The sequence below is a fragment of the Brassica napus genome, chromosome C6, assembly GCF_020379485.1.
Source record: "Brassica napus cultivar Da-Ae chromosome C6, Da-Ae, whole genome shotgun sequence".
Classification (NCBI taxonomy): Eukaryota; Viridiplantae; Streptophyta; class Magnoliopsida; order Brassicales; family Brassicaceae; genus Brassica; species Brassica napus.
In genome coordinates this window covers 39,077,194-39,095,781 of record NC_063449.1, presented here as the reverse complement: position 1 = coordinate 39,095,781, position 18,588 = coordinate 39,077,194, and the positions used below count along the sequence as shown (strand labels likewise).

The window sequence follows — 18,588 nt, the reverse complement described above, 5'->3', positions numbered from 1 at the left end:
TTCCTCGGAAGTTTGTTTCCTCGGAATTCCGTCGGAAAATTCCGAGGGATTTCCGAGGAAAGAAGAAATTCCGAGGAATTATTTCCGACGACTTGTTTCGTCGGTATGTCGTCGGAATAACGATATTCCGACGAAATTCCGACGATTTTTTCCCTCAGAATCCTTGCTGTTTTATTGTAGTGTCTGTTTCGAAATTTGTAAGTATATCTTGCAATGTGCATGTATTTACCACAGAAGTAGCCTCCATTATGGTTCTTACTGGTTTACAATAGATGATCATGGTTGATACTTTCTTCCTGTATCATAGCTAATCTCTTAAGTCTTAGTCCGAACAAACTCTGTTTTACTGTAGTTTTGCACCCCTTTGTAACCGAGTCCAAAGTTGGACTTGCCTACCCTTCTAACAGAGAGAATCTTCTCCAGATCATTGGTTCCACTATTCAGCATGTGAATCTGCTTTCTAGTTTCAGATTTCTTTAGACTGTTCTTCCTTGAAGTTCTCATTCATTTTAAATTGAAATAAGGCTTTCTCCTTTACGTCATTCAGCTTCCCCTTCAACAATTGATGTGAATGCCCACATAACCAGTTTCTTCATTTGAATTGTCTTCTTTTTTTTTTCTGAATTCTCTCAAGATTTCGAGATTTTCCAAACTTCCTGGGAAAAGATTTCTTGTTGGCTTTCTCAAAACCTTCTCATGGTTCTGCTGAAATCCTTTGCCATCATTCCCATCTAATTTTCTTTCTCTTCGATTTCCTTACGTTCTTAAGATATAAAGGATATTCCCTTTGAGCTCTGCTTTTCTTAGATGACGTGATTTTTCATCTCATATGCTTGTAAATGGCCCGCGACTTCATCAAAACCCATTGCGTCAGTGCCCATTGTTGTTGAATTACTGTTTATTTTGAATTGTTAAAGTCCTTGAAGTTTGCTTATTTCTTTTCCTAAAGTGTGGAGCTAGTTAAGCCTAGAGCTAGAGTGGTAGTTATTATGTCGCTCTATAACGTGTGAAAGGGTAGAGAAAAGTGAGTTTATTACTCTGATTTATTAGTATAAATATGTAGTTGAAGATGTGTAAGATGAGAGAAAAATCAGTTTCTCCGTCTCATCTTTTGTTATGTTATCTTGCTATAATAAGAACACAAAACCAGAGAGAACAAATAGAGATCCTGATTTCTGGAGAGAAGCCTCCCTCTCCTTTGGATCTCATAAATAGTATTCCCTTCATTTTTTTTTTATTAGATATCGTTTTAGAATTATGCACATAGATTAAAAAACATTCAAGTTTTTATATTTTCTAGACAAAAACATTTATTTATCTAAACACAATTCCCCCAATGATAAAATAGAATGAAGAATACATATTTTGGTAAACATAACATAAAAAGTTAATAAATTTTAAGTTGAAAATTGAAAATGTCAGCTAATTTAGAACATAGTTTTCTCTAAAACGTCGTGTATTGGAAACGAGGGAGTATATTTTTTAACAAACTTGATGTAATAAGATAATAGATCTAGTAAGCAACATCCTCAAGCTCATTTATACTCAGAAGACCTGAGACATCGATCCACTCAAGCTGAAGCTCGACCTCTCCACACTCAACGTTCTGGAGCTTAAGGAATATATTCTGGACAATCTTTCCTTTGTTCCACACAATCTTGCTCTCTTCTGATAGACAGTTCTGCCTGCTTGCCTGTATCTTCATTATTACAGTTCCTTCGGGGAGTCCTCTGAACTGGTTTTGGATCCTGATGGCTTCAAGGAATGGATCAATGTGAAAAAACGCATCTCCCATCTTATCATCTCTTGAGAACCAGTCCCTATCGTAAACCATCTGTATCATCACAAAAATAATACCCACTTTCTTGTTATGTTCTGTTCTGTTTCTCAAAACTTAGAGCAACTTGTTGTAATGTTTGATCCACTTACGATTTTGATAGGAAGAACTGGATCAGAAATAGAGAGTGTCAAGTCTTCGTTCCATTCTGGATTCAAATTCTTTTTCACCACTCGAGTTCGAAATTTCTGTGTCAAAAGAAGAAAAACATAACACCATATATTCAAGTGTAAATTTGTACATGTAAACTTAAATTTGAGCTACTATTTTGAATGATAAAATCAAATCCTAGGAATTTCTCATTAGTAAAACTCAATTACATTTGACATGTTGAATAATTAAAACTCGCGTTGCATCAAACTATAATTGAAACACGTATGTATGTTCTGTCTCATTTTTTTGTCTCATTATAACACGATGAGTTGATAACATTTACTTTTTAACTGAAATTCTCTCATCAGATGCATCAGAAAATCTGAGCAGCACAACCAGATTGGTGACCAAAAAGATCCATATTAAAAAAAACGGGACAACCTTGAATATATACGGAACCTAAGAAACTGAATTACAAACTCGAAATTCGTGAAAAGTTAGGAGTCTGGAATAATACCTGTTGACCCATTCGACATGTTGGATAATTCCAAGTTTGTGGAAACTTAACATATTATTAGATGTTTAATATGTTAAGATAATCACAATAAAGAAACCTAGAAATAGGAAAAAGAAGTTTATATTTAAGTTAGGTTTGTGTTTTCCATATCTCACATGTTAAAGGAAATTGTCTTTCATATAAATATAGGTCTAATGGAGAGGTGTTCCATATGATCTAAGTGAAACATATTGAGAGCTTTAGTTTTGAGTAGTTTCTAAAGCTAATAAGAAAAGTTGTTCTTATAACTCTTTGTGTTTCTAAGAGATCTGAATTGGTATCAGAGCCTCAAGTTGGAGACTCGATCTAAGCTTAAGTTGTAGCTTAAGATCCTGGTGCTTGTGAACAAGAGATCGCGACGGCAAGATGGCTAACGTGACTAGGGCTCCACGCACGAAGGACTTTGGATCTACATCCATCCAATGTCCGATGTTGTCACCGACAAACTACACAGTTTGGTCGATGAGGATGAAGGTTCTACTACGTGTTCATGAAGTGTGGGACACAATCGAACCCGGTTCAGATGATCAAAAGAAGAACGATGTTACGATAGCTCTTTTGTTTCAATCTGTTCCAGAGACTTTGATTCTCCAGGTGGGAGAACAAACCGCATCAAAAGAGATCTGAAATGCCATCAAGTCGCGACACCTAGGAGCTGATCGTGTAAGGGAGGCGAGACTTCAGACGTTGATGACGGAGTTTGATAGGTTGAAGATGGATGATGCAGATACGGTCGATGACTTCGCGGGGAAGATATCGGGCCTATCATCCAAAGCAACCTCGTTGGGAGAAAACATAGAAGAATCCAAGATGGTCAAGAAGTTCTTGAAGGGTCTTCCAAGACACAAGTATATCCAGATCGTAGCATAACTTGAGCAAGTCCTAGATCTCAACTCGACGGGGTTTGAAGACATAGTTGGAAGGCTTAAGGCGTACGAGGAGCGTGTAGGAGAAGAAACTCAGAAAGAAGACCAAGGGAAACTGATGTTTTCGAACAATGAAGAGCATAGTCAGAGAGGCTATGAGAATTCCCGTGGTAGAGGAAGAGGACGGAATGGTAGAGGCAGAGGTCGAGGTAGGTCACACAACCTAAACCGTGCGTCACACACCGAAGATAACAACTCGAAGAAGAATCGTTCAAAGCTGATATGTTGGAGATGTGACAAGCCTGGTCACTACGCAACTGTCTGTCCCGAAAAGACAGAGAAGAATCAAGAAACCAACCTAAACGAGACAGAAGAGGCTGATGCACTCTATGTACACGAGGTGGTGTTTTTGAACGAAGATAAGGTGATTCCGAAGAATCTTGATATCGACAAAGGCAGTGCAAGTGTCTGGTATTTGGATAATGGAGCGAGCAATCACATGGCAGGGAACAAGGAGTTCTTTTCGAGTTTGAATCTCAACACCAAAGGGAAGGTGAAGTTTGGTGATGGATCGTGTGTTGACATTGTAGGAAAGGGTGTGGTTACCTTTGTGTGCAAGACTGGAGAGAAGAAGGCACTCAAGGACATATACTACATACCCGATCTGAAGAACAATATATTGAGTCTTGGGCAAGCAACAGAAAATGGATGTGAGGTTAACATGAAAGATGTCTACTTAACGCTCACAGATTCGCATGGAAGGTTGCTAGTTCGTGTGACAAGATCTCCAAACCGTCTCTACAAGACCCCTATGGAGATAAGCTACCCGAAATGTTTACATGTCAGGGACGTAGATGCTACATGGAGGTGGCATGCTAGGCTAGGACATATAAGCTATGGAGTGATGAATAACATGGTAAGGAAGGAGATGATCGTCGGAATGCAGAGTGTAACACACGAAGAAGGCGTGTGTAACACATGTCTAGCAAAGAAGCATATTAGACACTCGTTACCGAGTGTAACACACGGAGAAGCCGTGTGTGACACATGTTTTGCAGAGAAGCAAATCATAGACTCATTCCCGACTAAGGCCATGGTTTGCACATCAAAGCCATTGGGATTATTGCTTGGAGATTTGTGTGGACGGATCGCACCACCAACGCTAGCAAATCATCATGAGGCATTCTATCGGTTCAAAAGATTTCACACCGATGGAGGAGGAGAGTTTGCCTCAGCTGTATTCAACCTAGGTTGCACCAATAGAGGAGGAGAGGTTGCCTCAGCTATGTTCAGTCTAGGATGCACCGATAGAGGAGGAGAGTTAGCCTCGGATGAGCTCAATCTAGTTTGTGAAGAAAATTGGATTGAAGCTATGACAGGCGAGTTGAAATCTATCACAAGAAACAAGATATGAGAGCTTGTAGATAGACCGACTGGTTCTGAGAAGAAAGGAGAAGAGGATCGAGTTTGTGTGTTACACAAGACGTTGCATGTGTTACGCCAGGCACCCAAAGCATGGAGTGTGAAACTTGATCAGGTTCTCAAGGAGATGAGATTTGAGAAGTGCACGAAGGAACCATCAGTGTACTGCAAGACTGAAGGAGGAGACGTCTTGATCATTGCCATCTACGTTGATGATCTATTTGTGACAGGAACTTCACTTAAGGTGATTAGGCAATTCAAGGAGGAGATGTCTAAGAAGTTCGAGATGTCAGATCTAGGTAAGCTAACGTACTACCTTGGCATAGAGGTGATTCAAGGAGCAGACCGAATCAAACAAGGAAGGTATGTTCAAGGAATCATGTGTGGCACAAAGGTGGGAGTGTATAACACGACTCACAGAGGAGTGTGTGACACAAAGGTGGAAGCGTGTGACACAACGCACTGCCCAATGAAGTCAAAGTTCTCAAAGGATGAAGACGAACCAGAGATAAAACTGTTGGGTGTTGAGCAGAAGGCCGACATCCTTACCAGAACTCACGTACTCAAGATGGCAGACGTGACCAGAGTTTTCATCGCAGTGAGCTTCAGCCACAAGACTCATCGCAACTTAAGTGAAGAGGTCATGAGAAGGTTCTACAAGAACTGGGCCGATTCTAAGAAGAAGCGGTACGGAAGCAAGGAGAGCATCCAGTCTAACCTTGAGAAAGATGTGAATTCAATGGGTGGATTCGCACACCATGGTGTGGTGGATGATGATTACTTGATGATTATGTTCAAGCAAATGAGGAGCTTAATCGGAGTTCAAGAAATTGATCTCCCTAATTCAAGTTGGAATTAAGGGGGTGAATGTTGGATAATTCCAAGCTTGTGGAAACTTAACATATTATTAGATGTTTAATATGTTAAGATAATCACAATAAGGAAACTTAAAAATAGGAAAAAAAAGTTTCTATTTAGGTTAGGTTTGTGTTTTCTATATTCCATGTGTTAAAGAGAATTGTCTTTCATATAAATATAGGTCTAATGGAGAGGTGTTCTATATGATCTAAGTGAAACATATTGAGAGTTTTAGTTTTGAGTAGTTTCTAAAGCTAATAAGAAAAGTTGTTCTTATAACTCTTTGTGTTTTTAAGAGATCCGAGACCCATTCGAACAATGACGTTAAGGATCGCTACTCTTAGAATCTCTAATGGCGAGATTAACACCTCTAATCACATGAAGTCTTAGAAGGCCTAACATATTCTCCATTTTGGTTTTGTTTTTCCTCTCTCTTTCTTCAGAGTAAAAAAGCTTTGGTGTTTCCTCAGATGCAGAAATTTAAATTATAAAGAAATTGGCTTGACCGAAAATTTTGTAATTGACTGACATCGTAACCTCTGAAGTGACTTGCTTCTCTTATAAGCACCTCAAAACCAAAGAATAGGTCTTCTGTTCTATTTTCTTTTTTTTACGAAATTTCTTATATTTATGAATTATTTAATTAGAATTCTTTTCTAAACTGATTTATTTCCTTAAGACACTATAATGTGTAATTAAAAGAAAATTACTTTACATATTTAGCTTTATATATATATCCACAAATATATATATATATATATATATATATATATGCCAAAAACAATAACATTCCATATTGATCCATATGCCTTCCGGTCCTTGAAGCTTTTACCATGACACGGTTTCTACACATCAATCAGTTCAGATGGGGTTAAATTATGATATTCGTTCATTGAATGAATGATTAAACCCAGAAAAAAGAGCTGTTAAATATGAGTATAGAAGATACATACTCGCATTAGTAGAAAATCGAAAATCTATAAACAAATCATAAATTAAAAAATCAATTCATTATAAAATACGTTACTGTAATTTGTAAGCAATAACAGCAATCAAAAAAATGGGTTTTAGTGATAAAACACTCGTCAAAGTAATTTTGAATTGGAAGGAAATCCCTTAGTTAACTTCATTTTCCTTTTACAATTTTGTGACAAAACGTGATAGACCTTAACAATTTGTTACTTAAAAATTAAATAATTAATTGGAGGATTTTTCTTCTTATTCAAACATAGTTGAAAATTATTATTAATAAAAATAATTTTTGACAACATAAAGACCATTTTATAGAGTCGGTTTAAAAAAAAGTTAATTTTTCTGCAAGTACGATTTTTTTTGTTAACTAAGACTAATACTGGTTTAGACTAAATGACTGTAAACCAACTCTATGACAATGAAAAGAAAAAAAAAGCTATAGGACAATGGTAGCCTCAGTAGAAAAACAATATGTTGCAGAACTAATTAAAAAAAATATCCGCTATCGAACACTAATAGCACCATTAACGCAATTGCTTAATGGGTTGCTTAGTGTTTTTTTTTTTATTTTTTAAAAAAGAAAAATGAAGTAATTATAGAGAATTTGGTGCTTAATTAAGCCTTTCAAGCACCGCGTCTTACTGGACACGTGTTGTGCTCTCGACGATTCCGCATCCTTTTCTCTCTCTCTCGAGACACAAGTCTCTTCTGATTCTCTCTCGACGACTCCGCCGAACCCCATCTCTCTCGAGGAAACCAATCTCCCCTCGACTCAACCTCAACGCCTCCGTGATCAATCGAGGGTGATCTCTCCCCGTCTCTCTCGCTTTCGTCGACGCCTCCGTGATCAATCGACGGTGATCTCTCCCCGTCTCTCTCGCTTTCGTCGACGCCTCCGTGATCAATCGTTAATGAAAGTGGTTCGTCTCCCGGCGTCTCGCAGTGTCGATCTCCTCGAATCTGTCGGCGTCTCGCGGTGACGATATCCTCGAGGATGAAAAGTCTCCATCTCTCTCTCTCGACGGCTCACCGCGACGAAGAATCACTTCAAACCTCTCTCGCGGCTGGAGCTCTCCTCTTCGAAATCAAAGAAAGGTAAAGCTATGCATGTGTTTGTTTCTTAGTTTATTGTGTTCGTTCCAGCCTCATGATTTGTGTCTGTGTTTGTTTCTCCAAATGGACGGAGCAAGAGACGAAGGTTCGTCAAACAAGACGACTACAATGAAGCGTTGTTGATTCTCGTATGCGATACAGGTAAAACTTCAACACGATTTTATCTGTCAAATGCATTGAAAGTTTGATAAAAAGCTTTGGTTATATTCGTAGCTCATTTATAATTGAGTTGAGGTGGTATGAAATTGAATGGAGATAGTATGAACTGAATCGAGTGTCACGAATGGTTCTTGTCTTAATTGTTTAAGAGTTCTATTATATGATTTTGGTTCTGGTCTGAATTGAATCGACTCTCCTGAATTTTTTTTGTTTCTGTTTGTCATGAATGGTCCTTTGTCTGTTTTTTAAAAAGCTTTGTCTCTGTCTCCTGAATTATTTTTTTTCTTGTGTGTTTGTCTGTTGAGTTGCATGGATCAAGGTGGATGAGGAAGAATCGGCAAAGCAGAGGATTGCATTTAGTGGAGCAATACAGGTACATTTCTTTCTCATCTTTTAATCGTTCATTGAAAGGTTTATGGTTGAGTTAGGTAGTAAATGTTTTCGTCAGTTGGCATTGATGTTGGTAATTAATAGAAGTGAGGTTGAATTGAGAAAATGATTGCGTGTGGTTGAGTTAGGTAGTTTTGAGTCTTGATTTGATTTCCATCTTTAAAACTGCCATTGTTTAAGAGTTCAAATTTAAAACTTTGGGTGTGAAAAAGAAATGAATTGTCATTAATAAATTATTTGCTTTGTGGTTGATTATGGTTGTGAACTGGTAATTAATAGCAGTTAGATATGGGTCAAGTCAAATTTGTTCAATGTGAGTGTCCAATGCGAGTGTGTTGTTTCTCTCTTCCCTCTTTAAAACTATTTCTTTCTCTTCCAACTCCAACAGATTCCTATCTGTTGTTTTTCTTTTCCATCATTGAAACGCTTCTGTTCCAACTCCTCTTTTACTTAAGAAATGGACTTTCATCCATTTACCAAGTCTGCAAACTTTGTTGATTTACTTAACAGTCAACAAAGTGTTTCTTCAACGCAAGTTCCCTTCTTAGCTACTGAAGGCATTGAAGATTTACACTTTGCTGAAGCCAGTCGTAATAAAGAAAGAATAACCTGGACGCCTACAGACGATGTTGTTCTCATCAGCTCGTGGTTAAACACGAGCAAAGATGCAATAATAGGTAATGAGCAAAGGTCGCTTGCATTCTGGACAAGAATTACTGCGTACTACAATGCTAGTCCTAAGGTTGCTGGCTGTGAAAAGAGAGAGGCATCTCACTGCAAGAATCGTTGGCAGAAGATCAATGACATCGTTTGCAAGTTCTGCGGTGCATATGAAGCAGCTATCAGACAGAAAACGAGTGGGCAAAATGAGATGATGTCCTCAAGCTAGCACACAAAATCTTCTTCACCAACCATAAAAAAAAGTTCACTCTAGAGCATGCTTGGACAGAATTGCGTAATGACCAGAAGTGGTGCGCCTTGTCTACTGCTAAAAAAGATGGAAGCTCCAAGAAGAGGATGTGTGAGGATGATTCTGAGATGATGGAGCATTCTGCTACTGATGATGGAGGAACAAAGCGTCCTCAAGGTGTTAAGGTGATGTTAAGAGTTTTCAAGGCTCTTAAGACAAATGTTGTAGTATAGTGATTGTCGAACCAGTTCTGAGGGATATCAAAGCACCGAGAATGCAAGTACTCACTTAATCTAAGTGGAACCGATAATTTAAGAGGTTTTTAAACTAATGATTAATGATAAATGAAATGACTTTCTTTACTAAGGGAAAAAAGAAATCATGGGCATAGGGATTAGACCTTGGGTGATCAAGTTTCGAACTAAGGATGGCAAAAGATCAATCAAACTATCAACCTTAAGCTTAGACACGATCTTAAACAAACTCTATGTCTAGATGAATGTTCATTTACTAACATATCTCAAACATCAAATGTCTTTGGTTGAATAATATGAAAGCAATCATTACTAACAGGTCAATGTGCTATCTTAACACCTTTAACAACAAATGTCTTTGGTAAAGTATGTTAAAAGCTTAGGAGAGTTGTCTCAGACATTTCATCAAACACCTTGTGGGTGGGAAATGTCTAAAGATCAACTTTTGAGTGGCCAACTCATAAGATGCATTATGAATACTCTACTAGCAAGGAACAAGAATGATCTACACTAAAACATCCTAGAACTAACCTAATCACCCTTGATCTCCCTAACCCATGAATTCAAAAGGTGATTACTCATTAATCTCCATGATTCCTCTTAAACCCATATTGGATTTCAGATTAATCATGTAGAGAAATAGATAAGAAATCAACAAGAACACAAGATGAAAACAATCAAATCTGAATCAAAAGAAGTTTTACTAGTTGTTCTCTCCGAAAAAGAGATTGTTTTCTGGTGGCTACAAAAGGTACTTAAAACATAGGTTTTGAAAAGTAAAAACGTGCATAATAAAATGACCAAAAAGCCCTTGAGAAAACATGAATTCGGCCAAATAAATAGACGCAAAGCGACCTCGACACGTCGCTGCGAGAGGTCGCTCCCGGGTCGTTTCTTCGCGAGCGACCTGGCTGTGTCGCTCCGAAGATGTCGCTCCTGAGTCGTCTCCTTGCGAGCGACCTTGCTGTGTCGCTCTGAAGACGTCGCTCCCGGCTTGCTCAAAAACCATAGATGCGAGCGACCTTAGGGTGTCGCTCTAGGAGGTCGCTCCCGGCTTGTTCGTCGCTCTCAAATCGACACAACCCGAGCGACCTCTGGGTGTCGCTGTGGTGAGGTCGCTCTAGGAGCTGGAGCGACTTCGCCTTGTCGCTCTAGGAGGTCGCTCTGAAGCGTAAATGGCGAGCAAGTTCATGGCGTCGCTCCGGTAGGTCGCTCCCATGCATTGCTCGTCCAATGATCACCTTAATCACCTCTTTTGAGCTCCAAACGCACCCAAATGTCTCCAAGAACTCCATGTGGTACTCCAATACCTGATAAAGACTCATGTATGCAAAATGCAACCTAAACATGGCTAAATCCTAGTCTATATGATAAAAATGCACATGAGTGAATGGATAAGACAATGGAAATATGCAAGATATCAACTCCCCCAAACTTGTACTTTTACTTGTCCACAAGTGAACTTTCTAGAACTCATAGGGAGAGAGGTTTGAAGGTGGGAACTCATAGCCAAAAGAAACACACAAAGCACTCAAATCAACATCTAAATTCAGCATTAGTACACCCTCTCTTATTATACTCTAGCTTCTCTAGGCCTATCTCCACTCTTTTCATCCCTACACTCATCATCATTCATTCACACATGCAAAGCAGCCAACTCTCAAGTTCATTAAGCATAGCATCAAGTAAATTCTTGCAATTGGTCAATTGGTCCAAATCATTTGGTTGAGTAAGGGAAGGCTTTTATTCAAGTGGGTCAAGAGGTTCAAAATCCATGATCTTTTGAAGTGGTTTACTCTCAAAACAAGTAGCCTTGACGTTGCACATAATATATCTAAGAAAGGGACCAACTCATGCATACAATGCTCAATCTCCATTGTTCTACCCTTTTCCCAAACATACAAGTTACACAACCACTTCCTAATGTCAAACCCAACTCCCATCTCTCACCAAAAGATCCCAAGAATACTTTACACATAAAACTCTTTTTCTTTGAAATCTATAAAGGATTTTCTCAACTTCTAAACAAATCTTAGCTCTAAACAACTTTGCCAGCCCCCTTTTCTTTCTTTTTCTCTTTTTTTTTTTCGGGGGCCAAGACTTTTCATAAACTCGAGCTAGACGTTTATCTATTAATTTCAATAAGATTATCCATTTAAACACAAAGAGTCTATTCTTTTCCTTCGAACTTTTCATGCTTCCAAACCATAGTCACAACACTCACTCCCACCTATAGCTAGACAACAGAGTGCCTAATCTAGCAAGAATGAAGACCAAGCATTGTCGTTCCCGATACTCTCAACATTATGCACATGTAAGGCTTTCCGAAAAAGGCCTCACTCATCAAATAATGAAAGCTCAAAAGGAGGGAAGGGTTTTGGGAATGGTGTACCACTCGAGTTTGTCAAAAAAGATTGGCATAAAGGATGTGACAACTCAAGTGTGTATATCCATGACTCAGTACACAAGGGACCATAAGCAAGAAGCATTAAGTTCGTTTAGTTCAAACAAGGTTGTAGTTGGCTTCAAAGGTTGAGTTTCAGCAATCAACAAGTTTCAGAAAGAGTTTTCAAGGCTCGAAGCATACAAGTCTTTTTGAGAGGTGCATAAGCTACTCAGGTGCAAAGTAATGTTCTTTACAAGACATTTCAAATCATTGCTCCCAATGCAAGTAAATGCAACCTATATGCTCTAGACTCTCCTAGAAATGCAAATGATGCAAACTAAATGATTTTTTTTTATATGCAAATATATATGTATAATGCAATGCATGAGACTCAAAATCATCAAAGCAAACGTGATCAAATACTTGGTACCTCCCCCAAACTTAAATGACACAGTCTCTGTGTTGTCAAGGAGAGAGAGATACCCAAAAAGAGAAAACTAATATGCAAAAACGAAATGGTATATACAAGGGAAAGTAGTGGGTTACCTTCTATGGGGAATGAGTAGAGGGAGATGCTCCCTCCTCGTCGTCCTCAGGTGGTAACTCTTCAAGGTGCTCATCAGCAAGAGTGCTCATCTCTTCAAAGTAGAAGGCTTGCCCGAACACAGTTGGTTTCTTCATTTTCTCCTTGATGTCAAAGTGGAGAACATGCCCTTTACCCAAATGGAGATCAATCGTGCCCTCTTTCACCTTAACAATTGCTCCTGCTGTAGCTAAGAATGGCCTTCCGAGAATCAATGGGTCTTGAGCCTCCTCACCCATCTCAAGCACCACAAAATCTGTAGGTATCTCATACCTTCCAATCTTCACAGGTAGGTCCTCTAAGATGCCCACAGGGTACTTCACTGAACGATCAGCTAACACCAGAGAGAGTCTACACTTCTTGTACTGAGTGAATCCAAGCTTCTTTGCAACAGACAAAGGCATCACGCTGACACTAGCTCCCAAATCGCAGAGACATTTCTCAAATACCATAGGTCTAAGAGCACAAGGTAGTGTGAAGCATCCTGGATCCTCTAACTTCTCTGGAACATCAAGCCTTTGGATGATGGCACTGCACTCATGGGTAAGAATCATCATGCTTTCCATTTCCTTCTTCTTTGCAGCTACAACATCTTTCAGGAACTTGTTGTATTGAGGAATCAACATGAAAGCATCGATGATGGGCATTGCAACCTGAGCTTCACTCATTTGCTTCTCAAACAAAGCCTTGTACTTCTCTAGCAGCTGCCTCTTGAATCTACCAGGGAATGGTAGTTTGGGTTCATAGGGAGGAGGAACAAAAGAATTCTCACTTGCTGGAGCAAGAACTTCACCATTCTTCACTGTTTTCTTCTCTTCCCCAACCTTTCCTTTACCCTTGGCTTCCACAATCTTCTCCAAGATTTCATCATTGATTTTCTCATCAACAATCACCACTTCATCATCTAATTTGATGGCCACCTCCTCACCTAGTTTCTCAGCATCCCTGGTGAGGGTTGTAGGAGGTAACTGCTTACCACTCCTAAGGGTGATAGCTTTGGCCTCCTTGGGGTTTTGGTCAGATTTTCCAGGTAGAGATCCTTGCTGGCGAGTCTGGTGAGTGTTCATGGAAGCAAACTGATTCTCTAAATTCTTGACTGTAGAAGCAAGATGTGAGAACTTGTTGTTGAGCTCATTGTAGCTCCCATCAATCTTGGAATGAAGGTTCTTCAACTCATAACCAACATGCTTCTCACTTCTAGTCTGAGACTCCAAGATTTGTTTCAGCAGGGTGTCAGTGCTGCTCTCTTGAGGAGCAGAGGAACCAGATGAGGAGTTTTGCTGAGGTTGATAGCTGCCTTGCGGGTTGTTTCGAGGCGGATAACCACTCTGTTGGTTGTTGGGATAGGATTTCTATTGGTAGTTGTTGTACTGAAAGTTGGGCTCTTTTTTGTACCAGCTACCATTATTGTTGATGAAACACAGCTCTTCCTGACCTTCCAAACCCTCAACCTCATGGACAACAGGTGGTGTCTCTTGGCTTGGGTTACCAACAAAGTGCAGCTGCTCTTGTGTGGTTTTATCAGCAAGGAGGATGTCTATCTTATCCTGTAGAGCTTTCAACTCCTTCCTCGTCTGCTTATCATCTGTTCGACTGCTTCTGTCGTGGTCTCCACTGTAGACTGCATCACTCTTTACCATGTTGTCGACCAGCTCCTCTGCATCTTCCTCAGTTCTCCCCAAGAAGAACCCATTGCTAGCTGTATCCAGTCTGGCCCTGTACTTAGGAAGAGCACCACGGTAGAATGTGCTCAGCAAGCTCTCCTTAGAGAAACCATGGTGTGGGCATTGAGCTTGGTAGCCCTTGAATCTCTCCCAGGCTTCACTGAAGCCTTCTAAGTTCTTCTGTTGAAAGCTGGAAATCTCATTTCTCAGCTTAGCAGTTCTTGAAGTAGAGAAGAACTTCTCCAAGAATGCTCTCTTGCACTCATCCCAAGTAGTGATAGAGTCGCTGGGTAGAGACTTCTCCCACTGACGTGCCTTATCCCCCAAAGAGAAAGGGAATAACTTCAGCTTCAAGGCGTCCTCAGACACACCATTGGTTTTTGACAACCCACAGTAGCTGTCGAACCTATCCAAGTGATCAAATGGGTCCTCTAGAGCCAAGCCATGATACTTGTTGTTCTCGATCACGTTGAGGAGTCCTGACTTGACCTCAAAGTTGTTGGCTGCCACAGTTGGTGCTCGGATTCCGAATCTATGACCATGTATGTTGGGGCGGTCGTAAGTGCCAATGGGTCGAGCTACTCGCTGTTGGTTGTGTGGAACGTTGTTGGCATCATTTTGAGGTATGTCTCCCATATCAGTATCCAATCTCTGCAAGTGAGACTGTTGCTCTTTTTCTCGTCTCTTTCTAGCACACTCTCTCTCTAAAGCTCTGATGTCTGCGGCTCTTAGAACTAGTTTTGATGGACCCTTGCTCCTCAAGTTCATACACCTGTAAAGTAAAGGGAGGTGAAGAAGGAGAATCAGTAACAAAAGAAAATAAAAATGACTTAGTCTCAAGCAAGTGACTAAATTTCAATGTTTAAATCTACTCAGAATTTGGCAACGGCGCCAATTTGATGTTAAGAGTTTTCAAGGCTCCTAAGACAAATGTTGTAGTATAGTGATTGTCGAACCAGTTCTGAGGGATATCAAAGCACCGAGAATGCAAGTACTCACTTAATCTAAGTGCAACCAATAATTTAAGAGGTTTTTAAACTAATGATTAATGATAAATGAAATGACTTTCTTTACTAAGGGAAAAGAGAACTCATGGGCATAGGGATTAGACCTTGGGTGATCAAGTTTCGAACTAAGGATGGCAAAAGATCAATCAAACTATCAACCTTAAGTTTAGACACGATCTTAAACAAACTCTATGTCTAGATGAATGTTCATTTACTAACATATCTCAAACATCAAATTTCTTTGGTTGAATAATATGAAAGCAATCATTACTAACAGGTCTATTGGCTATCTTAACACCTTTAACAACAAATGTCTTTGGTAAAGTATGTTAAAAGCTTAGGAGAGTTGTCTCAGGCATTTCATCAAACACCTTGTGGGTGGAAAATGTCTAAAGATCAACTTTTGAGTGGCCAACTAATAAGATGCATTATGAATACTCTACTAGCAAGGAACAAGAATGATCTACACTAAAACATCCTAGAAATAACCTAATCACCCTTGATCTCCCTTACCCTTGAATTCAAAAGGTGATTACTCACTAATCTCCATGATTCCTCTTAAACCCATATTGGATTTCAGATTAATCATGTAGAGAAATAGATAAGAAATTAACAAGAACACAAGATGAAAACAATCAAATCTGAATCAAAAGAAGTTTTACTAGTTGTTCTCTCCGAAAAAGAGATTGTTTTCTGGTGGCTACAAAAGGTACTTAAAACATAGGTTTTGAAAAGTAAAAACGTGCATAATGAAATGACCAAAAGGTCCTTGAGAAAACATGAATTCGGCCAAACAAATAGACGCGGAGCGACCTCGGCACGTCGCTGCGAGAGGTCGCTCCCGGGTCGTTTCTTCGCGAGCGACCTGGCTGTGTCGCTCCGAAGACATCGCTCCCGAGTCGTCTCCTCGCGAGCGACCTGGCTGTGTCGCTCTGAAGACGTCGCTCCCGGCTTGCTCAGAAACAATAGACGCGAGCGACCTTAGGGTGTCTCTCTAGGAGGTCGCTCCCGGCTTGTTCGTCGCTCTCAAATCGACACAACCCGAGCGACCTCTGGGTGTCGCTGTGGTGAGGTTGCTCTAGGAGCTGGAGCGACTTTGCCTTGTCGCTCTAGGAGGTCGCTCCGAAGCGTAAATGGCGAGCGAGTTCATGGCGTCGCTCCGGTAGGTCGCTCCCATGCATTGCTCGTCCAATGATCACCTTAATCACCTCTTTTGAGCTCCAAACGCACCCAAATGTCTCCAAGAACTCCATGTGGTACTCCAATACCTGATAAAGACTCATGTATGCAAAATGCAACCTAAACATGGCTAAATCCTAGTCTATATGATAAAAATGCACATGAGTGAATGGATAAGACAATGGAAATATGCAAGATATCATAAGGCAGCAAAGAGATGCAGCAAAGAAAGGATGTCTAAGAAGATAGTGCTTGATGGGAATGACCTGTCTAATTTTCAGACAATGTGGGGCATCAAGAAGCAGGATTTAGACATGAAAGAAAGGTTGTCCAAGATGAAGTTATTGGACAGTCTCATTGCTAAACCCGAACCTCTTGCGGCTTATGAAGAAGGTTTGAAGAAGAAACTCATTGATGAGTTAATGTCTAATTAGTGTAAGTGGTTTTTGTTGCATTAGTTATGTAGTTTATCTTGTTGCATAAGTTTCTATTTAATATATATGTTTCTAATGTTCTGTATCTTCTTTTTGTTGTCAGGTGAATGAATGGAGCATCCTTCTGTCACGGGTTGTATTGTGCTTGTACTCTTGTCTCCTGTTTGTATGCTATAATGTTTGTGCTTCTCACGGGTTGTAATGTCACGGGTTTTACTTTTGTTTCTCTGCTATTGTACTTTTGTTATTTTCTATCACGGACCTAGAGTCTCGTTTGTATGCATGTGACTTGTATTATTATTTGGTTTCACGAGACTTGTATCATCAAACATTATAAAGTATTCATGCTTCTGTCTTTCCAGAGTACCAATTCATTTTCTCTCCTCATAGTTTCACCGAACCAAAGATCAAAGCAAGACATTCTCAAGTTCTCTCTTTAGTCTCAAGTTCTTTCTTCTAAACCAACAATAATCTTCTCTTTTTAAACATCATGTTCTCTCTTTAAACACTTCCGACAACCTCACTCTTGAATTTAAAAAAAACACCCACAACCCCTCTTGATTATAAAACCCCAAAGTTTCATTCTTTACTCATCTTTTCTTTTCAATCACCATATATGGCTTCTTCTTCTCAAAACACTCTAGATGATGAATTTGAGGAATGTTTTGATCAAGCCTTTGAGAGATGTTTTGGTCAAACCTTTGAGAAATTAACCATTAATGGTGATCAAGAAGAACGAAGGAAAAAAAGAAAAAAAAACGAGCTTATATCGAAAGAAATCGTGAAGCAGACAATGTACGTTTATGGAATGATTATTTCAGTGAGACTCCAACGTATCCTGAAAATTATTTCCGACAACGTTTTAGAATGAACAAGCCATTGTTCATGCGCATTGTTTATCGACTCTCCAACGAAGTTGACTTCTTTCATCAAAAGCCAGATGGTCTTGGCAAGCTTGGTCTCTCATCACTCCAAAAGTGTACAGCTGCCATTCGTCTCTTGGCATATGGTAATGCGGCTGATACGGTCGACGAATATCTCCGGCTCAGTGAAACTACAGCTCGGTCATGTTTGGAGAATTTTGTGGAAGGAATAATTGATTTGTTCGGTGATGAATACCTAAGAAGACCAACACCAGCTGATCTTCAACGTCTACTTTATGTTGGAGAGCATCGTGGATTTCCCGGGATGATAGGAAGCATCGATTGTATGCATTGGGAGTGGAAGAATTGTTCCACCGCTTGGAAAGGGCAATATTGTCGTGGTTCGGGTAAGCCAACAATCGTTTTAGAGGCGGTTGCTTCATATGATCTCTGGATATGACATACATTTTTTGGACCTCCAGGTACATTAAATGATATCAATGTTCTTGATCGCTCACTGGTTTTTGATGACATAATAAACGGTCAAGCTCCGCAAGTCACTTACTCCGTCAATGGAAGAGAGTACATTTGACTTACTATCTCACCGTTGGTATTTACCCGAAATGGGCAACTTTTATCCAATCTATTCCATTACTCCAAAGCCCGCAAGCAGTTTTATTTGCTCAACGTCAAGAAGTTGTCTGAAAAGATGTCGTGCGTGATTTTGGAGTCTTCCAAAATCGCTTCGCCATTGTTAAAAATCTGGCACTTTTTTGGGATAAAGTCAAAATTGGGAAGATTATGAGAGCATATATCATACTTCATAATATGATAGTAGAAGACGAACGAGATGAATATACTCTACTTGATGTTTCAGAGTTCCAACAAGGAGAAGACACCGGTGGTTCACATGTCGATCTCGATTTTGTATCAAATATGCTTTCAAATATCGCCAATATGATGGATGTTCGAACAAGAATTTGTGATACACTAATGCATTGTCAATTGAAAGCTGATTTGGTTGAACATATATGGAGTAAAT

The 18,588-nt window shown here is 39.6% G+C and overlaps 1 protein-coding gene and 1 non-coding gene across 2 annotated transcripts; both read left to right on the top strand.

The window, feature by feature from the left end:
- The first annotated feature begins 8,723 nt into the window (after positions 1-8,723).
- LOC106350491 (glutathione S-transferase T3-like) lies at positions 8,724-16,683 on the top strand. The gene is made up of 3 exons (XM_013790371.1): positions 8,724-9,123; positions 9,216-9,361; positions 16,531-16,683. Exons 1-3 carry the CDS (start codon positions 8,724-8,726, stop codon positions 16,681-16,683), a joined length of 699 nt encoding a protein of 232 aa, XP_013645825.1.
- On the top strand, positions 14,170-14,276 carry LOC125589285. Its single transcript, XR_007325473.1, has one exon. It is a non-coding gene; the product is annotated as a small nucleolar RNA R71 (small nucleolar RNA).
- Positions 16,684-18,588: the final 1,905 nt, after the last annotated feature.

Coding starts and splice junctions, on each gene's coding strand:
- LOC106350491 (XM_013790371.1), top strand. CDS start 8,724: ATGGACTTTCATCCATTTACCAAGTCTGCAAACTTTGTTGATTTACTT. Junction 9,124..9,215: donor AGCTATCAGACAGAAAACGA/GTGGGCAAAATG, acceptor ATGCTTGGACAG/AATTGCGTAATGACCAGAAG. Junction 9,362..16,530: donor AGCGTCCTCAAGGTGTTAAG/GTGATGTTAAGA, acceptor TCTAATTTTCAG/ACAATGTGGGGCATCAAGAA.